Source organism: Neoarius graeffei, chromosome 2, assembly GCF_027579695.1.
Source record: "Neoarius graeffei isolate fNeoGra1 chromosome 2, fNeoGra1.pri, whole genome shotgun sequence".
NCBI classification, from domain to species: Eukaryota; Metazoa; Chordata; class Actinopteri; order Siluriformes; family Ariidae; genus Neoarius; species Neoarius graeffei.
Genome location: NC_083570.1, coordinates 36000063 through 36021500, shown reverse-complemented (window position 1 = coordinate 36021500; position 21438 = coordinate 36000063). Strand labels below are relative to the sequence as shown.

Here is a 21438-nt window from a genome sequence, read left to right as displayed (position 1 = left end):
TTGCCACTTATCCTGTTTTACAGGGTCGCAGGCAAGCTGGAGCCTATCCCAGCTGACTATGGGTGAGAAGCGGAGTACACCCTGGACAAGTCGCCAGGTCATCACAGGGCTAACACAGAGACAAACAACCATTCACACTTACATTCACACCTACGGTCAATTTAGAGTCACCAGTTAACCTAACCTGCATGTCTTTGGACTGTGGGGGAAACCGGAGCATCCAAATGAAACCCACACAGACACGGGGAGACCTTCTTGCTGTGAGGTGACAGTGCTAACCACTACACCACCATGTCAAATGGGATGGTATAGAAAATGCAAATAAAAAATTAAGCAGTGATTTTTACATTTACTTTTATTTCATTGCAGACAGTATGAACCCAAGATATCATATGTTTTATCTGGTCAGCTTCATTTCATTTGTTAATATACATCCATTCCACACAGAAAGGCCCCCTGCAGCCACTGGGCTTGAACCCAGAACCTTCTTGCTGTGAGGTGCCACCCCATTTGCCCATTCCAACAACTTGATTTTTTTCTTCATTTGCTGGTGTGTTTGGGCTCATTGTCTCAAGACCAATTTCATTCCAACCTAAAATGATGGACAGATAGTCTCACATTTGTCTCAATATTTTGGTATAAAGAGGAGTTCATTGTTGTGTCAATGACTTCAAGATTCTCAGGTCTTCTGGCTCTAAAATAAAACCAAAAAAATCATCACCCCTCCATTACCATGCTTAAAAAAGCTGGTACTGTATGAGGTGCTTCTGGTGATACGGTGTGTTTGGTTTTCACCAAGCATGGTGCTGTTCATAATGATCAAACATCTCCATTTTGGTTGCTTCAATACAAAGGGTATTGTTCCAGAGGTTTTGTTGTTTGTTCAGATGCAATTTTGCAAACCAAATTGTGCTCTGCATTCTTTTTGCAGAAAAGGGGCTTTTTCCTAGCCATGCTTCCACGAAAGCCATATTTGTTTAGTTTTTTCCTGATTGTGCTGTCATGAACATAAACCTCTAATGTGCTTACAGAGGCCTGTAACATTACAGACATTGGCTTTTCTTCATATCTCTGCAAATGAAATTGTCTGACCTTGGACTGAATCTGCTGAGATGCCCATTCTTGGGAAGACTGGCAGCTGTCTCGAAGGGTCTCCGTTTTAAACACTCCTTAATCACTGTAGAATAGTGACTTTCAAATTGTTTGGAGATGGCCTTATGAGCCTTCCCAGATTGATGAGCAGCAATAGTTGCTTCTCTGATGTCATGGCTGATGCCCTTTTTTCTTGGCATAATGTGGACATACAGCCAAGTGCTCCAGAACACCAAACTGCTGAAAGTCCTGCTTTTCAGTTTTAATTATTTGTTTCAATTATTGTACTTTTTAAAGGTTGAATGCTTTAATCAATTGAAAATGGAACCTTAAGAGACATTCAGGCAATGCTTATTTTGCTGTATCGAAAATGCATCAAGACACCACTGTATTGTGTTTTGTGTATAGTTACACAACTATGATTGAGAACTCTGTGTAAGTGCTTTTTAGTTCAGCAGCACAGTGGTGTAGTGGTTAGCATTGTCATCTCACAGCAAGAAGGTTCTGGGTTCAAGCCCAGCAGCTGCCGGGGGCCTTTCTGTGTGGAGTTTGCATGTTCTCCTTGTACTTGTGTGGGTTTCCTCTGGGTGCTCTGGTTTTCCCCACAGTCCAAAGACATGCAGGCTAGGCTAATTAGTGGCTCTAAATTGACTAAGTGTGAGTGGTTTTTTTTGTCAATGTGTTAACCCTGCGATGACCTGGCGACTTGTCCAGGGTGTACCCCGCCTCTCGCCCATAGTCAGCTGGGATAGGCTTTAGCTTGCCTGTGACCCTGTACAGGATAAGCGGCTACAGATAATGGATGAATAGATGTTTTTTTAGTTGAAACTGCAGTTGTCCTTCTGTTTCATATTTACTTATTAACAGGAAATATGTAATGGAACTATTGTAGATATTTAACAAGACTGTAAATATTAATTGTAAGAAAATATGAACAAGTGGCAGTCTATTACTTTATGTTAAACATCCAAACAACTTACACAAAATGCTTAATATTAGTAATATGTAGTATTTTATGAAAGTAAGACTCTAAGTGAAAGAATCTTACTAAGAAACTAACTGAAAACATAACAGAAATATGATTATGCTATCAGTGTTGGGGGAAGGGACCCTCCAAAACAATACATGACAGACCTGCTGAGATCTATAGTTGAGCCATGGTAGCATTTATGATTTTTGACTACTGGCTACAGTGATAAGGGAGACACCTGAAAAGGGCAATATGAAAATATTTAGAATTTAATATGGGTCATGTAAATAGCATATTCCATTTGGATATTCCAAATTCGGCCTTATTGCAAATTTAGCATTTTCCGAATAAGATGTGGTATATGATATCATTAGGGTTTTTAGAAGCATTCTTTGAACATGTATACAGCGCATTCACAACTAGACAATGTTTTGCAAGCTAAATGTATGCAAATGAGAATATTAACAGAATATTCATGGTCATTAGCCATGTAAACAGCGAAGTAGGAATACTGGCCCTCATTTACAAAATGGATGTATGACAGAAAACTGGGTGTATGTTCATTTCCATGCAAAGCTCAGCATTCATTAGTGTGGATGTGAGAAGAGGCTATGATTAAATCACATGTCAAGTCTCATCTCATGTACGCAAATTTTCGAGTCCGTGTCGATGTGTGGTGCAGCATAGTAAATCTGATTCAGTGGAAAATTGTTATTAGACCATATATTCTGACTGGCATAGTTTAAGCATATACGGTCAAACATTCATCACTTCAAAATATGTAGTGTATGGCAAAATATTATATTTTGTAAAGATCTACACTGACTATGTGCCATATATCCCTAACATAGGCTAAATAGGCATCTTACAATTAATGTGATTAACAGTTTTTTGGTGTAAGATTACATTCACTTTCATTTTGAAATAGACTACATTTTGGTGAGGCTACTGGTGACAAATAAAATTAAGCAATTAAAAGCAATGGGTACATTAGTGACCTATTTATACAAATGCCTTGCCAGTCCAGTCATCAAATCTCAGCAATGGCACATCTAGCTCTGTTAGAAGACCTCTACACATCTGTAAGACGCAAGTGGGTTTTTTGCAAGTGCAAGGTTTTTCTTTTTTTAAATGGAGAGTGATGAGTGATTTATTAAGTTGCTTTCATCTCCCAAGGCATCCAAGGTCAAGGTATACCAACACAGGGGTGGACAACACACTCTCGCTCTCTCTCACAGCTTGCGTTTTCCTCTCTCTGTGGGGCTCCAGACCGGTTTGTCTAGCCGAAGGCTAAACACCACTGCTGCCTGGCTCTGATTGATCTGAAGCATCATTAAAATTAGGAAATCAAGAAACTCAACAACTGTGTATTTTTTGGTGGCAAGTTTGAGATCTGACCATTTTTTTTCCCTTCGTCTAGCCTACATGTAAAGATCTGTGAAATAAACTATTAGATTAGACTACTATTATATACAGTATGAAGGATATACATATCATGGAGGTATCAATTAAATATTCAAAACACCAGCTTGAGATGATTTTTGACTGCAGCAGTGATTTCTTTCCATACTGCATTTTTTCTGACTTCCTATGATGCTACTTTTCAGACTGCCAAATAGAAATAATTTATTCAGTCGGTCTTGCGATGTTAGACCTTCACATTTTGAGGGCGGAGACATTTCTCTTATTGGCCGTATTATGCCTCTCTATGTCATAAAGTCTTGGGGTGCGGACTCTAAACTGAGAATATTCAGGGATGTGATTATTTAAATACACAGCTGCCACATTTATGTACGACTGATCATTGTGATTGGCGAGATATGAATGTTTCATGAATCACATGTGAACCCTGTAATGTGATGATTTCCACACTCGGCTCTGCAAAATGATGGCCATTTTCATCAGAATAAGGGCAAAGACCAGAATATTTTATGCATGAAAACATAGTGATTGTTTTCTTAATGCTGTTTGGCACTGATCTCAAACAAACAAACAAACAAACAAACAAACAAACAAACAAACAAACAAACTGCCAGCAAATTAAATAGCATGGTGAAAATACCACGTGACAGATTTAACCTCGTCAGAATGAACCATTTGGAAGCACACAACTTCAGTTTTCATTTTTATAAAGTATTTTTTGTTCTGAATTTATGCATTTATATATAACAATATAATAAGTGTAAATTTTGCTCCATTTAATGCTGCTCATTTTTAGCAAAAATGTCAGTTAGTCAACAGTAAATGCTTTATTACAGTTGTAGTAAGATTATCATCAGCATCTTGACATTAACTGGACTACAGATCTAATGTGGTTAATTTCCAATCAAAATCAATTGTATAAATGATGTTTACACTCTCAGCTAGTTGCTGACTTGTCAATCCAAACATTTCTGCAGGTTGTAATTAAATATCAGTTCAATAATATGTTTTTTTTTTTTTGTCCTTGACTCCTCAACTCAGTACCTTATGGTGATGTGGTAAACAGTCTTCTTCCCCCCCGGTCTGCCTGCTAAGGTGTTCTTGCTAGCGAGGTTAGTAGGTCTGAATATTAATTTTTTTTTTTCCCTGAACAGTCATTCAAAATGGTGTAATGGCTCTGTGGCAGGCTGAGGTCTGGGATTTGAACTCATAACCTCTCGGTCAATAGCTGTGTCTACCTTCTTCACTCGAAGTGAATAATTACGAAGACTACTGCATTGAATTTAACCAGTCAAAACATTTAATTTTTTGGAATTCTTTATTCACTGATATTTTCTCAACAGCTTCAATCTGCAAGGGAGAAACACACAAACTTGGTGTATGGGTCGGTCTGGACTGGAACTCAGCTCTGCTACACTGGATACCCTTTCAGAAATAATAATTAAAAAAAAAAAAGACTTCTGAAGCCAATGCTATCCGTCACCACTAGTCAACTCTGTAACACGTGCGTGTATGAATATGAGAGAGAGAGAGAGAGAGAGAGAGAGAGAGCATAAAAAACATGCAGCTGCCTGGGGGTCTCATGTGCCCTGTGTACAGTGTAATTAATATCCACTCAGGGGGAAAAAAAAGATGAATAGGTGACATGTAGCACTGAAAGAGAAACACGCCTGGCACATGGGTCACGTTTTCAATTACAACGGTGTCCGGTAATGAGCATTAGAGCGTGTGAGCATGGATAAACCGCCTGAGTAATGTGATTACCATCCCGTCAGACTCTGTGTGTGTGTGTGTGTGTGTGTGTGTTTGTGTGTATATGACAGAGAGAGAGAGAGAGAGAGAGAGAGAGAGAGAGAGAGAGAGAGAGTGAGTGTGTGGCTGGATGGATGGAAGATTGGGAGCAGAAAGGAAGAGAGAGAAATTAGGAAAAGGGAGTGAGCGATGAAGACAGAAAGAAGGGAATGACAGAAGAACGAAAGGAAGTTGAACAAAATGAAAGAGGGAGGAGAACAGAGACAGAAAAGGACAGAATGAAAATAAAGGAAAGATGGACTGGTAAAAGGAAGGGGAGAGAACACAAGGAAGAGAAGTGAGAGACAGAAAGGAAGGAAGAAACCTGGGGAGGAACAAAGGAGGAAAAGAGAGAGAGAGACTTGAAGTAAAGGAGGAAAAGGGGTAAAGGAAAGAAAAGATGGATTCATGAAAGGAAGGGGAGAGAAAAAGAGCAAGAGAAGTGAGAGGCAGAGGAAGGGAGACAAAAGGGAACAATGGAATGAAGCAGAAAGAAAGATGGAGATGGAGGGAGAGCCGAGTGAATGGAGGCAGAGAAAAAGGAGTCAAAAATGATGGCGGGAAGAAGAGAGAAAAAGGGGAAATAAGTGAGAGACAACAGAAAAAAGGAAATGAATGAAAGAGAAGTGACAGAAGCCACACAGAAGAAAAGAATGACACATTGTTAAGATGAGGGAAGGGGAAAGAAAGAGGGAGGAAAACAGGGCACAGAGAGAAAAATGGATGGATGGATGGATGGACAGATAGATCATCCCTGGTTCCTCGCTCTGCATCTCGAGGAGTTCAGATGACTTCAGTGTGTAAATAATGCAAATCTTTGTGAAACTTTATAAAGGTTAAATGGAGCTGAGCCTTTAGAGCTTTAATATTTAATTAAATCACTGGTTTGTTAAACACATCTTTAATTTGTGGATTATTTTATCTTGTTTTTAATCCTCATTCAAAATTCATGCATCCATTTTCCAAGCTTCTTTATCCACTGATCAATTAATAATAATAATAATAATAATAATAATAATAATAATAACAGAAGAAGAAGCAGAAGAAAACTATTACTAAATGGAAGTGTGTGTTTCTCAGATCCACTTGCGCAGGACAGACAGGGCGCTGTTGAAGGTGGCGAGGGCCGGGTGGGTCCCGCGGTGGGCGAGTAACAGGGAGCCGGCTTGGGCGTGGTGTCCGGCCTGCTGTAGCTGGCGTGCGGTGGCATCCACGTCCCACAAACCCTGAGACAACATGTGGGAGACGAGCAGCGGATAGAGAGCCGAGTTCACACACTGCACCAACACACCCGCGTCCAGCAACAGACTCAACAGCTCCGGGTCACAACACTCCTCACTCACCTGGGGGGGGGGAATTCAAACAAAAGAACAGCGTGAAAGAAGGAAAGTTAGGATGATGTAAAAAGAAACCAGAAAAGATGGATGGAAGTAAGGAAGGAGAGAGACAGGGAGATATAGGAAGTGAAACAGAAGAAAGAAGGAAATGAGGCAGAGGAAAAGTCGAGAGGCAGCAGGGACGATAGGAAGAAAAGATGGAAAAGAGAAAGACAGAAGGGAAGCAGAGAGAAAGAGGGAGACCAAAAGGAAGCGAGATAAAATAAGAGGAAATAAGGAATGTGTGAAGAGGCAGCAGGGAGGAAAAAGAGTGAGAGAGAGGGAGGAAGAGAAAGAGAGGAGACAAAAAGGGAAGAATGAGGGGCAGGAGACAAGGACATGGAAGAAGAGTGGGAAAGAACAGAATGGACAGGAGGAGACGACAAGGAAAGGAGATGAAAAAGATAAAACAGGAAGGAGAGAGAAAGAGGGAGGAAAGAGGACAGAGAGAGGAAGGAAATGAGACAGTGGGAGTGAAAGAGGGAGGAGACAGAAGGGGAATGGAACAAACATAAAGAAATTAACAAAGGCAGGGCAAAAAAAAAAAAAATCAATTTCAATATCCACTTAACTGCCGCCAGTCTCACAGCCACTCTGTGTGTGTGCATTTTGCTGCTATTGATTGGCAACTTTATGAAAAAGCAGACAACACACCATCACTGCCATCAGAACACTCACACAGGCCTGCTAAACACGTGTCAGACGCCAGTGTGCTGTACTAACCCCCCTCTTGTTTTTTTATGCAAAAATGCAGTAAAAATGCAACTATTTGGTACCACAATCTAAACCTAATACAATCTGGATTCTGATTGGACAGAAGTTTAATTCATTCTCTCTAACAGCAGCTCTGACCGCAGTTCCAGCTGTTATACTAATTACATGCACTCGTTCTAATGTGTTATCGTTTCTACAGCTACAGTGCATACAGGTGGTCTTATGTTATGGACTAAATAGGAACAAACTCGTCTCGTGGCTGTTCCATGTTCAACGTAACTATTGACTGAAAGTATGACGTATTGTTCTTTCATAAATGGCAAATTAATTGTAATCGTTGATAAATGGCTGTGGTGTAAGAGGAATAAAAGACTAGGACGAGCCGTTATCGGAAAATAATCAACGTATCTCTCTATCTCACAGACACACACACAATGACTCCAAGTATGTGTGTAAACATGTATAAAATGTATATAGACAGTATATCAAGAGAATGGGTTACCAAGGTAACTACACACATCGAACCTGGTGTGAATATTAATGAAGCCAGCCCATCTCTGACTGTGTGTGTGTGTTTTCCTGCATGAAGGAGGCCATGTGCAACAAAAATGACCTGCCCGAACCTCTGGTGATGAGGTCAGGGCCCTGGGCTATCCATGAGGGACTGTGTCCATTTCTTTGGACACACACACACACACATGCGCGCCCTGCTACTCTTTCCCTTGTTATAAATAATGCAGGTTGTAGCTTTGAAAAAACAGAGAGCAGGGCAGCAGCAGAGCCGGTGGAGAGGCCAGCACAGTGCTAAATAAATGACTTGCTGCATTTGATTAAAGGTTCACACAAGCCAGTAGATATGATGGCCTTCAGAAGTAAATGTGTGTGTGTGTGTGTGTGTGTGTGTGTGTGTGTGTGTGCACACTTAAGAAAGTGAGAGAGAAAGAGAAAAGGAGAGAGAAAGAGTAAAATAAAGAAATAGAAAAACAAAGAAAGAGAAAGTGAGAAAGAAAGAGACAAAGAAAAATAAAGCAAAAATGAGGGAAAACAGAAAAAGGAAAAGAGAATGTGAGACAGAAAAAAGTGAGCGGGAAAGAAAAAGAGAAAAAAGGCGAGAAAGAAAAAAGAAAATGTGAAAGAGAAAGGGTGAGAAACAAAGTGAGAAGAAGAAAGTGAAAAAGAGAAAGTGAGAGACAGAAAGAGAGAAGATGGGACAAGAGAGAAAGAGCAAGACAGAAAGAGTGAACCTTTTATGAATCTTCATGTCCTAATATTTCTGGCACTAAACTCATTTTGTCCAGCATGAAGCCTGTGTCTCACTCAGTTTCTCCACTGAACAGGGAAGCTTTTTAAATGAGGCATCTGCAAATTCAGAGGCCTCTACTTCCTGTCAGGCAAACTGTGATTTAGAAAAACAAAACAAAACATTGAAACCCTTTTTTATCACAAATATAACATATTATCTGATATAATTAACAATTATTCCACAAAATCGAGTCATACCGTACATGAGCTACGATAGCTGACGAGGCGTGTAACGCTGAGTCGGCTATAAGCCATTCACTGGATTTTGAGAAACAGCATTTTAATTTTTTGCAAATTCAGTAAAAAATTTTATATGAAACATCCGACAAAATCATTTCCGCTTCTCGCAAAATGACAGGAACAATTTGTGAAAAATGCTACAATAATAATCCTTGAAAAATAAAAATGACATGTTCTTACCAGCAAATACTTTTATTCCATATTTTGCTGCTTTTTTATTTTTGGGGTTTTGTTTTCGAGTCGAGTTTTTATTTTGTCCTTGGTTGGTTTCGCAACACGCGCAACCATTTTGTTTTTCTCTACTCATGGTATATGAGCTGATATCCTAATAGTAGAGTAGCCAATCAGAGCGCGCGATTGCTCATATCCAGTGAAAGTGGATAGAATAATTAGATATTACTCAATAAAAATGATCATATGATTATTATTTTATCATTTACAAATTCCAGAGCACATCTTTAAACGAACTGGCAGGTTGTTTAGCAGCATGCTGTGCCTCCTGAGGCCTTCAGTGATGTTCATACATGTTCCGATGTTGAAATGAGAATTGGGGTGTGCTGGGAAAACATTCCCTACGTCAACACGCTGCCGTGCCGTGATCTGTCTGTTGTGCCAAATCCTCACCCTTTCATCACCAAGCAACTTTCTTTGAGTCAACTTTTGATTCTTATGTTTTTACTGTCGAATCTTCTCTGGTTATGCAAAATAAATCACCTTTTTCCTTTGACCCACAAGCTGGTAGCTTACTGATTTCCCCACCATTGGACCTCATTTATCAAGCTGGATACGAACAGATTTATTTTTAAATAATGTGTTTATGCAAGAAATTTGGTATTCATTAAAAACCTGTAATTTCAGGAGAAAAAAAAAAGTTCTTAGCCTACTTGTGTTCCTGAGTGTGTGTGTGTGTGTGTGTGAGAGAGAGTGAATTTACACGTAAGACAACTAACTAATGTGAACCACAATTAATCAACTTCAAATCATATAAATCATGATACAGATTACGCTATCAAGTTGAAATTGCTTGTGTGTTTTTAGTCTCTCTCACACACAAAATTAATATGAAAAAATAAAGAGCACGCAAACATCCGTAAAGTAAAACAAATTAATTAACAAAAACCAAATGCCGCTGTGTAAAAGGAGGATGGGCTCCGGCGGTGTGGAAGTCACTTCCATTTGTGATGATGTCTTGTTTTAATGCTGAGTAACACTTTATTAGAGCCAGCACTAAGTGAACAATCCTCAGTGTGCTGTGAACCATTCACTGAAAAAGCGTGATTAGGAAAAGTGTGGTTTTAAACCTCTGTAGGATCTCCTGATTGAAGATAAAGAGGAACCTACATTTCAGAGGAGGGACGTTGGACTTGATCGAAGTTTACTGGACTTGATTGAATACTGGACTGAATACCTCATGTGGTATTTCACAATGCAGTCTGTTGAACGTATTGCTAAAACCAATATGGTTCCACCCTTCTGAAACAAACACAGCTGTAGAACCAGGAAGTCAATCTGCAGTGAAGTCACGAATATAATCAATATCTATAGTGCTCACTAAGAATGTTATTTTGAAGGTTGGTGGAAATGAGTTTTACTGCAATGCCATGAGTCACTTTTTTTCTCCACAAGTTTTTTTTCTTCCTCCATGCTTTTAAATGTAATCATCAGTGTTTAATGCACCAGTTGTTGTTTTTTTTTTTTCTGAAAAGCCTGTCGATTTATTTTGCGAGCCCTGAACCATTACAGATTGGCAGCAAGAGTTGACGCCATTTTATAACATAAAAATGAAAAAAAAAAAAACAAGAAAGTGATGGATAGAGGGAGCGAAGAAATAATGGTGAAGAGGAGAAAGAGCTATGGAGAACATGGAGTGTTGGTGCTAAAAGGTTGATTAGTGAACTGTGAAGAGAAATCAGTGAAGCAGAGAGAGAGAGAGAGAGAGAGAGAGAGAGAAAGAGAGAGAGAGAGAGGGGGTGTGTGCGGAATATAAAGCCATTACACTACTAAAACGAATGGTGATAATAAAAAGATGTCACATTTGACCGATTATTTCCATTTCTCAATTTTTATAGTGATGTTTCTGCTCCATCACCTTTATTCCAGAAAGAGATGAGAGACAGGAACATCATTCCTGCCAGAGAGACCTCCTCAAGCCACAGTATCAAGACTCCTGCCTAATTTAAATGTGACAGAAATGCTAGCTGAGACATGGTGAGAATCAATATGAACATGCGCACGCACACGTGTGCGCACACACTCCTTCAAAATCAACATGGCTTTATCAGACAGTGTTTTTCTGTGCAGCTGAAGCACAGAGCTGTTACAATATGAAAGGCAGCACGAAAATGAGAGATGAGTGGAGAGATGAGTGGGAGAGTGCAGGCTAGTGAGGCAGCCAGAGCGGAATGAGAAGGGGGGGGGGGGGGGAGTGAAGAAAAACGCATACAGACAGCAGAAATCCTTCGGTTCTCATCACTTGGCTACTCTCATGTAAGGAACGGAGAATGAAGATGAGATGAACTCTAATGCGCCTTCAGAAGCATGAACATTACCACAAATAACCTCATCTTAAATCATCATCATCATCATCCTGACTGATCCTAAGCTCTCTGACTCACTGATTTTACTCCAAAAACCATCCTGGTTTTGCCACCTGATCTTTTAGAAGTCAAGTTTATTTTTATAGCGCTTTTAACAATAGACATTGTCGCAAAGCAGCTTTACAGAATTTAAATGACTTTAAACATGAGCTAATTTTATCCCTAATCTATCTCCAATGATCAAGCCTGTGACGACAGTGGCAAGGAAAAACTCCCTCAGATGGCATGAGGGAGAAACCTTGAGAGGAACCAGACTCAGAAGGGAACCCACCCTCATTTGGGTGATAAGAGACAACGTGATTATAACATTTTTAACAGTTTTAACACAGTCAGTTTCGTTGATGTTATAAACTCTTCATTGATGGAAACTTGAGTGCAACTGCAGTTCTAAAGTTAGCAAGTCAACTGTAGTCCTCAGCCATAAAAGCATTACTGTAAGTGTACAGAGCATCTTCCAAGTGTGACTTTCAACTGTCCATATGGGGCCGTCCTCCACAGGAGTGATGTGATGAGACTCCAACCAGACACAGGGCACCAGGATGGATCAGGCAGGTCAGAGGAGCAGAGGAGGTCAGCATCTCGAGCTCAGGACTGACATGTAACTCAGAGGGACAGACGGGGGAGGGGAGAGAAAAAACATCTCCATTCATCAAGAGGTTCTTGTGTTTTCTCTGAAATTCTGGAAAAACTTCTCCTAGAGGAGATCCTTGTTTGTGTTCTCTCACCATGCTCTGAAGACTTTTGTTATAACAAGAGAGACACAGACCGTGTGGCAGATATGAAATTTTACAACATGACAAAAACAGAGCAAATGTGGACGAGAGGTTGAGACCGACATCGTGATGTCCTTTATAGTTCTTGCTCTGTTATGCAAATATTCATGCAGCTTTTTAAATCATGCCTTAACAATTACATTTTAGCTAAAATTCCAGATGTGATTTGGTCATTACATGAAGCTCACCATTGACTAATCAGTGGCAATCAAGACACCAAGCTCCACTCTAGTAGTACCTGGACAGCAGAGATGGACACCATATGGTCAAAAGTTTGGAGACACCAGACTCACTTTTTGAACATCCTATTCCAGATTCTGGAAGGTTTTCCATTAGATTTTGGGGTGTGGGGATTTGTGTTCATTCAGCGACAAGAGCATTAGTGAGATCAGGCACTGATGGTTGGTGAGGACGTCTGGGGTGTAGTCAGTGTTTCAGTTTGTCGTGAAGGTGTTCAGTGGGATTGAGGTCAGGGCTGTGTGCAGGACACTCGGGTTCTTCCACTCCAGCTTAAACATACCATGTCTTCATGGAGCTTGCTTTGTGTACAGCAGCATTGTCATGCTGGAACAGGTTTGGGCCTGTTAGTTCTACTGAAGGGAAATTATACTGCTACAGTATACAAAGACATCTTATAAAAGTGTGTTGTTCTAACTTTGTGGGAAGAAGCATATATGGGTGTAATCACAAACTTTTGGCCAAATAGTGTACCTATTTTGGAGGAGGAATTTAAAAAGCTACCATGTCTGTAGCCTGGTCAGGACTGGTTCCTCCATCAATCCCCATGAAACTCGTAAAAAGCTTCATGGATTCTTGAAACCCAGACAGGGTGGCACGGTAGTGTAGTAGTTAGCACTGTCGCCTCACAGCAAGAAGGTTTTGGGTTCGAGTCAAGTGGCCAACAGGCCTTTCTGTGTGGAGTTTGCATGTTCTCCCTATTCTGCACGGGTCTTCTCCAGGTGCTCCGGTTTCCCCCACAGTCCAAAGACATGCAGGTTAGGTTAACTGGTGGCTCTAAATTGACCGTAGGTGTGAATGGTTGTTTGTCTCTATATGTCAGCCCTGCGATGATCTGGCGACTTGTCCAGGGTGTACCCTACCTCTCACCCATAGTCAGCTGGGACAGGCTCCAGCTTGCCCTCAACCCTGCACAGGATAAGCAGCTATGGATAACGGATGGATGAAACCCAGACAGTTAAATCATACTTCATCAGTATATCTTAAAAAGAGGTTTTCTATTACTGTTTTGTCATTTAATTTCTTGCTTATATCTTTCAACATTTTGCATCATTAAAATGAACTTTCTATTTCTTTTTTAGCATGGCCTTGTCAACTTCCACTCAAACAAACAAACAAACAAACAAACAAACAAACAAAAAATGCTGCATTCCAGACAACTCAGAAGTCGAGATTAAAAAAAAAATACAATGGAAAGCCACTCAAAGTCGGAGTTCCTTCTGAACCCAGGGCAAATCCATCTAACCTGACTTCATGGAGAAGCATCCGTCTGATGTCACACAACACTGACAGCATCCATGGAGGTGCACAGTGTAAATGCTTAAACCAACTAAAAAGCAATTAAAGGATATTTGCCTGTATTTAATTAAAATCGTAATACTATCACATCGTAAAACCTGCTCTACGTGTAAATTGGTGTCAAAATATGTTATTCTGTAAGTGGTTACAGTAAACAATCTCTGAAAGTTATCTTCTCTGCACAAGTGTTATTCAGGAAAAATGTTAAAAATACCAAAAAAAAAAAGGGAATACATTAGGACAGCCTTTCTCAACCGGGGTGCCGCGGCACCCTGGGGTGCCGTCTGGCTTCGTTAGGGGTGCCATCAAAAAATTATATATTCTAACATTGAAATAAATAAAATGAATTAAAATTCCAAAAAACGATAGTTACACTAATGCAGATCATCGCCGCCTCATGCATCATCAAAATTTGTCTCACGGCCCCCTTTCCCATGTCACAACGCCACTGCCGGGGTCAGCGTATGGTCAGCATGATTGCGTATATTTTATATGGGGGTGCCTTGAGAATTTGCATACTTCTGAAGGGTGCCATGACTGAAAAAAGGTTGAGAAATGCTGCATTAGGAAATATATACCATTTACTAACTTTTGTAGATTACCAGATTAAAATAAAACGTATAATGGTATCTTATTACCTCATGCATCATTTTTCCTCCTCTGCAAGGAGGCTGCACTGCTGACAGTTCAGCTGTCTATATATTTGCCAAAAATACACCAGCCCCTCACGGTCAGCCATGTTTTTTTATTTATGTCATGCACCTGGAACATTTGGAGGTCAGAAATTGGAAATTTCGACTGAGAAATTCCGCCGTCGGACTTTGAATAGAACGCAGCATAAATATTAATGACATCACAGAGGTGCTACAAGATAGCAGTCGTGTCTAGATTGATATTTTTTTTTTAAATGGAATGAATTCATCATCTGCAGAGAGAAAAGTATTTGCTTGGTGATGTGTGTGGTTTGTTTTCTCTGAACTGTTTAAAGTCAGAACAGCTAGCTAGCTAACTAGGAGACTGAAAGCAAAGAGGTTTTATTTTACCCTTCCTAACCACCAGGGGTGGTGAAAATCTGATCCCAGATAACTTCTTGATTCCTCTGAGTATTCCACAGTAAACTGTGTGTTTTGGCTGATGTGATGGGTCATGAGCAGGTTAGGTGTAACCATATGACTGCCGTTGATGGTGGTCTCACCAGATGATCTCACTGTTCCCAGATGCGCGCTGCATAAAATTCTGAGTGGAGACACACTGACGATGGCTGAGTGAGAAATTCTCATAGTAGACTCAATGCTGATGACCCGTCCGTCTTGTTACTAATTTGGATGCCACTTGTTGCATCTTGTGCATCCGAAAGATCCGCCCTTTTCTCACCACCTCCTCTACTCAGCTCCTGGTCCAAGCGCTGATCCTCTCCCGCTTGGACTACTACAACTCTCTCCTTGCTGGCCTTCCAGCTTCTGCCATCAGACCCCTGCTGTTCATCCAGAACGCGGCAACCCGCCTGGTCTACAACCTCCCTCGTTCTTCTTTCGTCACCCCTCTGCTTGCTGACCTGCACTGGCTACCTATCGCAGCTCGCATTACGTTTAAGACATTGGTGCTAGCTTACTAGGCTCTCAAGGGGCTAGGGCCAGCATACTTCCAGAATCTTATCCGCCCCTACAGAGCCTTATGCTCTGCTGCTACTGGTCGCTTGGCCCCCCCTCCTCTCAACTCCTGCCCAGCCCGTTCAAGACTGCCGTCTGTCCTGGCTCCCCATTGGTGGAATGACCTTCCCATTGAGGTCAGAACTGCCAACTCCCTGACCACCTTCAAGCGCAGACTGAAGACTCACCTCTTCAGGCTGCACCTCTCCCCTTCTTCCCTGCTCACTGTGTAACTGCATTTCAGTCTAGACCAACCCAGACTGTGTACTGTCTAGCCTGGAGGTTAGCCGCTTGAGTTATGCAGCTTTTTTTATTTAGTTGTACTTTATATGGTTGGTTTGTTTCCTTGGCTGTTTGTGTACTAATACTTCAACAGAATATGATGCTAGGTATTATCACTTGCTCAGTTAACACTAGAACTTTCTTGTCTACAAGTTCAGCGCTTCGTGTACCTGACTTTTGCACTCGTTGTACATCGCTTCGGATAAGAGCGTCTGCTAAATGCCATGTAATATAATGAAATAAATCCATACTGAGGGTGTGTGTGTAGAATTTATTTTATAGTAAAAGCTCCAAGAAACTTTGAGAACCAATGATCTCACAATCCAGGCATGAGCTAATGGTGATTCAGAACAATCTTTAAGGTGGTAATGGAGGGTTCATGCCCCCAAAAGACCAGCATACACCAGCATTTGAAATGTACCGACACTGCAGGGAAGCACTGCATTTCAAATCTAGACTTCATCATCTGGTGTCTGAACTTGTGATGCCTGAAGGTGCCATGATAATGAAAGGGGCTATCTTTTTTTTAAATAATAAACACACCATTTAGGATGGTTTAATATTTTTGGCTATACTATTATACAGTCTCTATTCAATGTGCACATTGTACAACTGGATACAACCTGCAGAACTCTGAGCCTAAACCCAAGCTGGAGGATTTGACCTTGGTTCAGAGGAACAACTCGGATAATGACATTTATAAACTTTCTACTTGCGGGATTTTTCCATTTTCAGTGCGTACTGTGCTCAGTTGGAGGTAATCTGTCTCTTGCTTTCACAGTCTGCCACTCTAGGCTGATAAGGCAAGATAAAGTTTGTGTGTGAATGTCTGAACTGATTCATCATCCTTCGCAGTTTGCTGAAGGCCTGCGTGACGCACATCACAAAGCACGCAAACACAAAAATGTCTGAGTTTGGACAGCTGTGACTATTGGGAAGCAGCAGCGGAACCGATCTGAAAGCTGAGAAAGGATTTAATGCTGCTTAGCTCATGTTTCTTATTTGTTTGTTCATTCAGCAATAACCCGTATCCTTTCACAAACTGCAAATGAATATAAAACATGGTGCTCCTTCAAGTTTTGACATACCACTGGTGAAGCTATTACATACATCAAATATTTCAGGAAGTCATTTTAGAAAAGAGGAAATGCACTGATTGACTGATTGATCCACGGTAAGATGCTTCAGATCTTGTGGAGTGATGGGGCTCGTACATTAAAAAGTGCATGTATATATACACCGATCAGCCATGAAATTAAAAACACTGACAGGTGAAGTGAATTACATTGATTTCACTGGTCAACAATTTTTCAGAAGTTGTCTGCTTCGGAGATTAAATCAGCTATTTGTTATGAAATTCAGTGTGTTGCATTCAAATATGACAATTAAAACAGCTGACTGGCTACGGCTTCCAAGATATTTAAGATTTTACATTTTATACTTACGTACATTGTGTAGATAGTAACGTTTTAAGTATAACTTGTACACCTAGGTCTCTTCGTGTGTTTATGGTTGGTTTACATGATATTTCACCCGTTCTCTTTATGTAACACTAGAAAATCAGCAAAAAGTTTATATAAATAAAATGCATTATGAACCAAATGCAAAAAAACAATTATGTAGAAGTACTGAATAGGTTTAGTCCTTATTCAGTGTGTACTCGGTGCTTTTTGGCAGCTTGTCTCTTGTATTCATGAAACGGAGCAGCTCTTGTCAAGCTTGCATGGATCACCTTCCATGAGGAGAATGGGACAAGATCCTTTTGACAGCCGCAGAACATGAAAACACTAACATCGCCTACCAGGAGATTCCATTGCTGTAATCTGAAGCCCAGAAGCTCTGCCTTACTTTTGGGTAGCTCCAAATCCCTGACAAGGCCATTCAGGTCACACTGTGTTGTCAGGTGTGGTTCAGAGGAGGAGGACGGGAGAAAATCTGGATCTTGTGACATTGATGGTTCAGGAGTTTCACACTCCTCTTCTTCATCTGACTCAAGTGAGAATGATTATGGTGCATGAAGAACAGGCGTGCTTTTCTGGCGTACTGAGCGTATAGCTGATGAAATGTTTGGATACTCTACAGTCCACTTTTTCTTCTCTGACAAACCTTTCCCAACTGGGGCAAATTATTGATATGATCAGTTGGTTCTCTCCAAGTCATTGGCCCTGCAGAAGGCAAAGGATTTTTGCACAGGTGTTACAGTATGTGTGTGGGGCCCAACTCTTGTCCTGATCTCCAATTTTGTAACCAAAATATAAAGGTGGTAGGCTTTCTTGATTACAGCAGTTATACCATACTTTTGTGATGCAAAAGTCACTTCACCACAAACATAGCAGAATCTGCATTGTTCATATAATTATGTGGCATCCCTGATCACTTTGCCTAAACAGATAAATCAAAGACTTAATCTCAAGTGCATAGCACTGTATGATTTTTTTTTTAGCTGTTTATAGGGCAATTTGTTCAGCAGAGTGATACAAGTTGACTTATGATTGCATCATTGGTGACTTCTAAGAATAACATGATATCATGTTTGATGTAATACCGGCTTCAGATTGCATCATTCATTGTTTTGCCAAAAAATTAAGTACTATCCAAACCCAATCATACATTTATTCATAGAGCCAATCTTGAAAACTGGAGCCAATGAAAAATTTTAAGTTTCATTTTCGTTCTCAGCAACCCAGAAATATTAAAGTTTGACTATATTTATTTTGGAAGCATTTTGGCTGTAGACCAGTGTTCTCTCATTACAGTGGCACCTGTCTAGGGGTGGGATATATTAGGTAGCAAGAGAACGGTCAGTTCCTGAAGTTGATGTATTGGAAGCAGGAAAAACAGGCAAGTGTAAGGATCTGAATGACTTTGACAAGGGCCAAATTGTGATGGCTAGATGACTGGGTCTGAGCATCTCCAAAATAGCACATCTTGTGGGATGTTCCTGGTATGCAGTGGTTAGTACCTACCAAAAGTGGTCCAAGGAAGGACAAGTAGTGAACCAGTGACAGGGTCATGGGTGTCGAAGGCTAGCATATATGGTCCAATCCCACAGAACAGCTACTGTAGCACAAACTGCTGAAAAAGTTAATGCTGGCTAAAACAGAAAGGTGTCAAACTGTAGTTCATGCCCCATGTGAATCAGTGAGCCTTAGTTCACTGGTTGTCCTTCCTTGGACCACTTTTGGTAGGTACTAACCACTGCATACCAGGAACACCCCACAAGATGTGCCAGTTTGGAGATGCTCAGTCCCAGTCATCTAGTCATCACAATTTGGCCTTTGTCAAAGTCACTCAGATCCTTACGCTTGCTCGTTTTTCCTGCTTCCAACACATCAACTTCAAGAACTGACTGTTCTCTTGCTGCCTAATATATCCCACTCCTTGACAGGTGCCACTGTAACATCATAATCATTGTTATTCACTTCACCTCTCAGTGGTTTTAATTATATGGCTGATCAGTGTGCATAATGAGTGCATGTAAGCATGCAATGTGTCCAAGTTTACAAATATCTACCTTCCGGTTTCCTCTGTCACACACACACCCACATGCCGACAAAACAGCTGGCTTCATTACTGCATCCTATTTACAAATGTGCTTAATGATCGGTAATATCTGCTGATGTGTGTGTGTGTGTGTGTGTGTGTGTGTGTGTGTGTGTGTATAATGCAGGAGTGGGCCTATTAAAAATGCATCAGATGCAGGGGCTGGGTACCAGAACAGGGCAGATTTGCAATGACAGAGCGTTTGGTGACTCATAAATGATGTATGCCTGCATTTCTTTTATAATTTAAATCATAAAGCTCTTTCAACCTGGTCATGGCCTGGTACCGGCCTGTGATTTCACTGATGCAAACAACTGCAGCAGAATGACTGTAAAAGACAAAGAGAGCGAGAGACAGAGAGAGAGGCAAAATGAAAAATACATGCACACATATTGTTAAAGATGCATGCAGGCGTCCATGCAGAGGAACTAACAGAGGACTAATCAGGATCAAAACAAGCAGGGATGGACACAGTACAAGAGACAGAGAGTCTGAGGAGATTGAGTCACAAATAAAAACTGAAAAGGACAGACAGAAATGGCAATAGAGAGTGACAGCAAGACAGAAAGAGACTGACAATGACAAAGATTATAGTGATCATGAAAGAGGAAAAAAGAGAAGGAAACGGTGAGAGACATGCACAGATGAAAGGACTCGTAAGTCCTGAATTGTGTATGTTGTGTGTACTGAGAGTATGTTCCTGAGTGAGTTATCATGATGTACTTGCTTGTTTCTCGTGGACGAGTGTGGTGAACGCAATGCTGTGGTAAAGCTTTCTGTTCCGAGATGTTTATGTAATATTTATGGAAAGAGTATCCAAGGTCGGTGCTTTGTAATAGCCAGAGTTAAAGCTGATCCTTTAAGGCCTGGTCCACACGCGAGGATTTTCAGCTCTTAACCAATTTTCTCTCTGAAAAAAAAATGTTTTTTTGAGGGGGAAGGGCAGCATGGTGGTGTAAGTGGTTAGCACTGTCGCCTCACAGCAGGAATGTTCTGGGTTTGAGCCCAGCGGCCGACAGGGGCCTTTCTGTGTGGAGTTTGCATGTTCTCCCTGTGTCTGCATGGGTTTCCTCTGGGTGCTCTGGTCTCCCCCACGGTCCAAAGACATGCAACTAGGTTAACATGGAACAGCCTTGGGCTGAAGTGCCCAAGAGTGGCGACACGCACGTACGCAGTGGCTTTGCTCTCCTATGATGAACTAAATTTCATTGTACATTTGTGCAGTGACAATAAAGGCATTCTATCTCTCTGAAATGAAATCTCTGAATTTTAAAAGGATAGTTTGGGATTTTTGACATGAATCTGTATGGCATCCCCATCAATAGTGTCGTGCAAACACACTGACTTACCCGTGACAGCATCCTGTGAGTCCAGTTCTTGTCCAGTTTTGGTCCAGACGAAAGTAGTCCGGCAAGTTTGTTGGGGTCACGAAAGTAAAACGTTTTTCGTCTCAAAACAGTATGTGTTCAAAAGAGTGATATATTTGCATCACAAAACCGTTGCCAAATAATAAGTCAGACCTCGAAATCGCTTGGCACTATTTTCTCTCCCTCCGTATCACTGCGCGCTGCCGCCAGGTGACAGCCACGGCTGTTTCATTCATTATTTTAGTAATGGGAATTTCGGCTCTTTTTCGGGAGCCGGCTCTTTTGGCTCTTCTTACTATAAGGAGCCGGCTCTTTCGGCTCCCAAACGGCTCCTGAGATTTTATTTTTTATTTAATTGCTGCAATTAACTAGTTAATTAATTACATTATTATTTATATTTTATCAATAGGATGTTTTCCATTTTATTTTTTATTTTTTGTAGCTATTGTAAAGCTTTGTAAAGTATAGCAGTGTAACAATGTTCTAGCTATAGAAATAAAACTTACTTACCAATTAATAAATTATTTTCTCACAAACATAATGCAAAACTGTGTTATATTACCAATATAAAATACACAGAAGACATCAACTGTTTATCCTTTATGGCTTTATTTCACACTCGACCTTGAACAAAATGCCACCAAATAAATTATGAAGTATAAATCAGGCCTAAGAAACTATGAAGCAAAGTTGGAAATTATTTTAACAAACACAGAACAATGTGCAACAAAATATGTGGCACCTTGAGCGCATGTAAAAAGAGAAAAAAGTGCCGCACTCTGCT

At 40.7% G+C, this 21438-nt stretch overlaps 1 protein-coding gene across 1 annotated transcript in view; it reads right to left on the bottom strand.

Moving 5' to 3' along the window:
• Window positions 1–4783: 4783 nt before the first annotated feature.
• The window catches only part of nbas (NBAS subunit of NRZ tethering complex), a 547303-nt gene continuing 530648 nt past the window's right edge, over window positions 4784–21438 (bottom strand). The window contains exon 52 of the mRNA XM_060914123.1: window positions 4784–6618. Within this exon, the coding sequence (XP_060770106.1) occupies window positions 6352–6618 (267 nt within the window). The 3' untranslated portion in view covers window positions 4784–6351. The remainder of the gene's footprint in view (window positions 6619–21438) is intronic.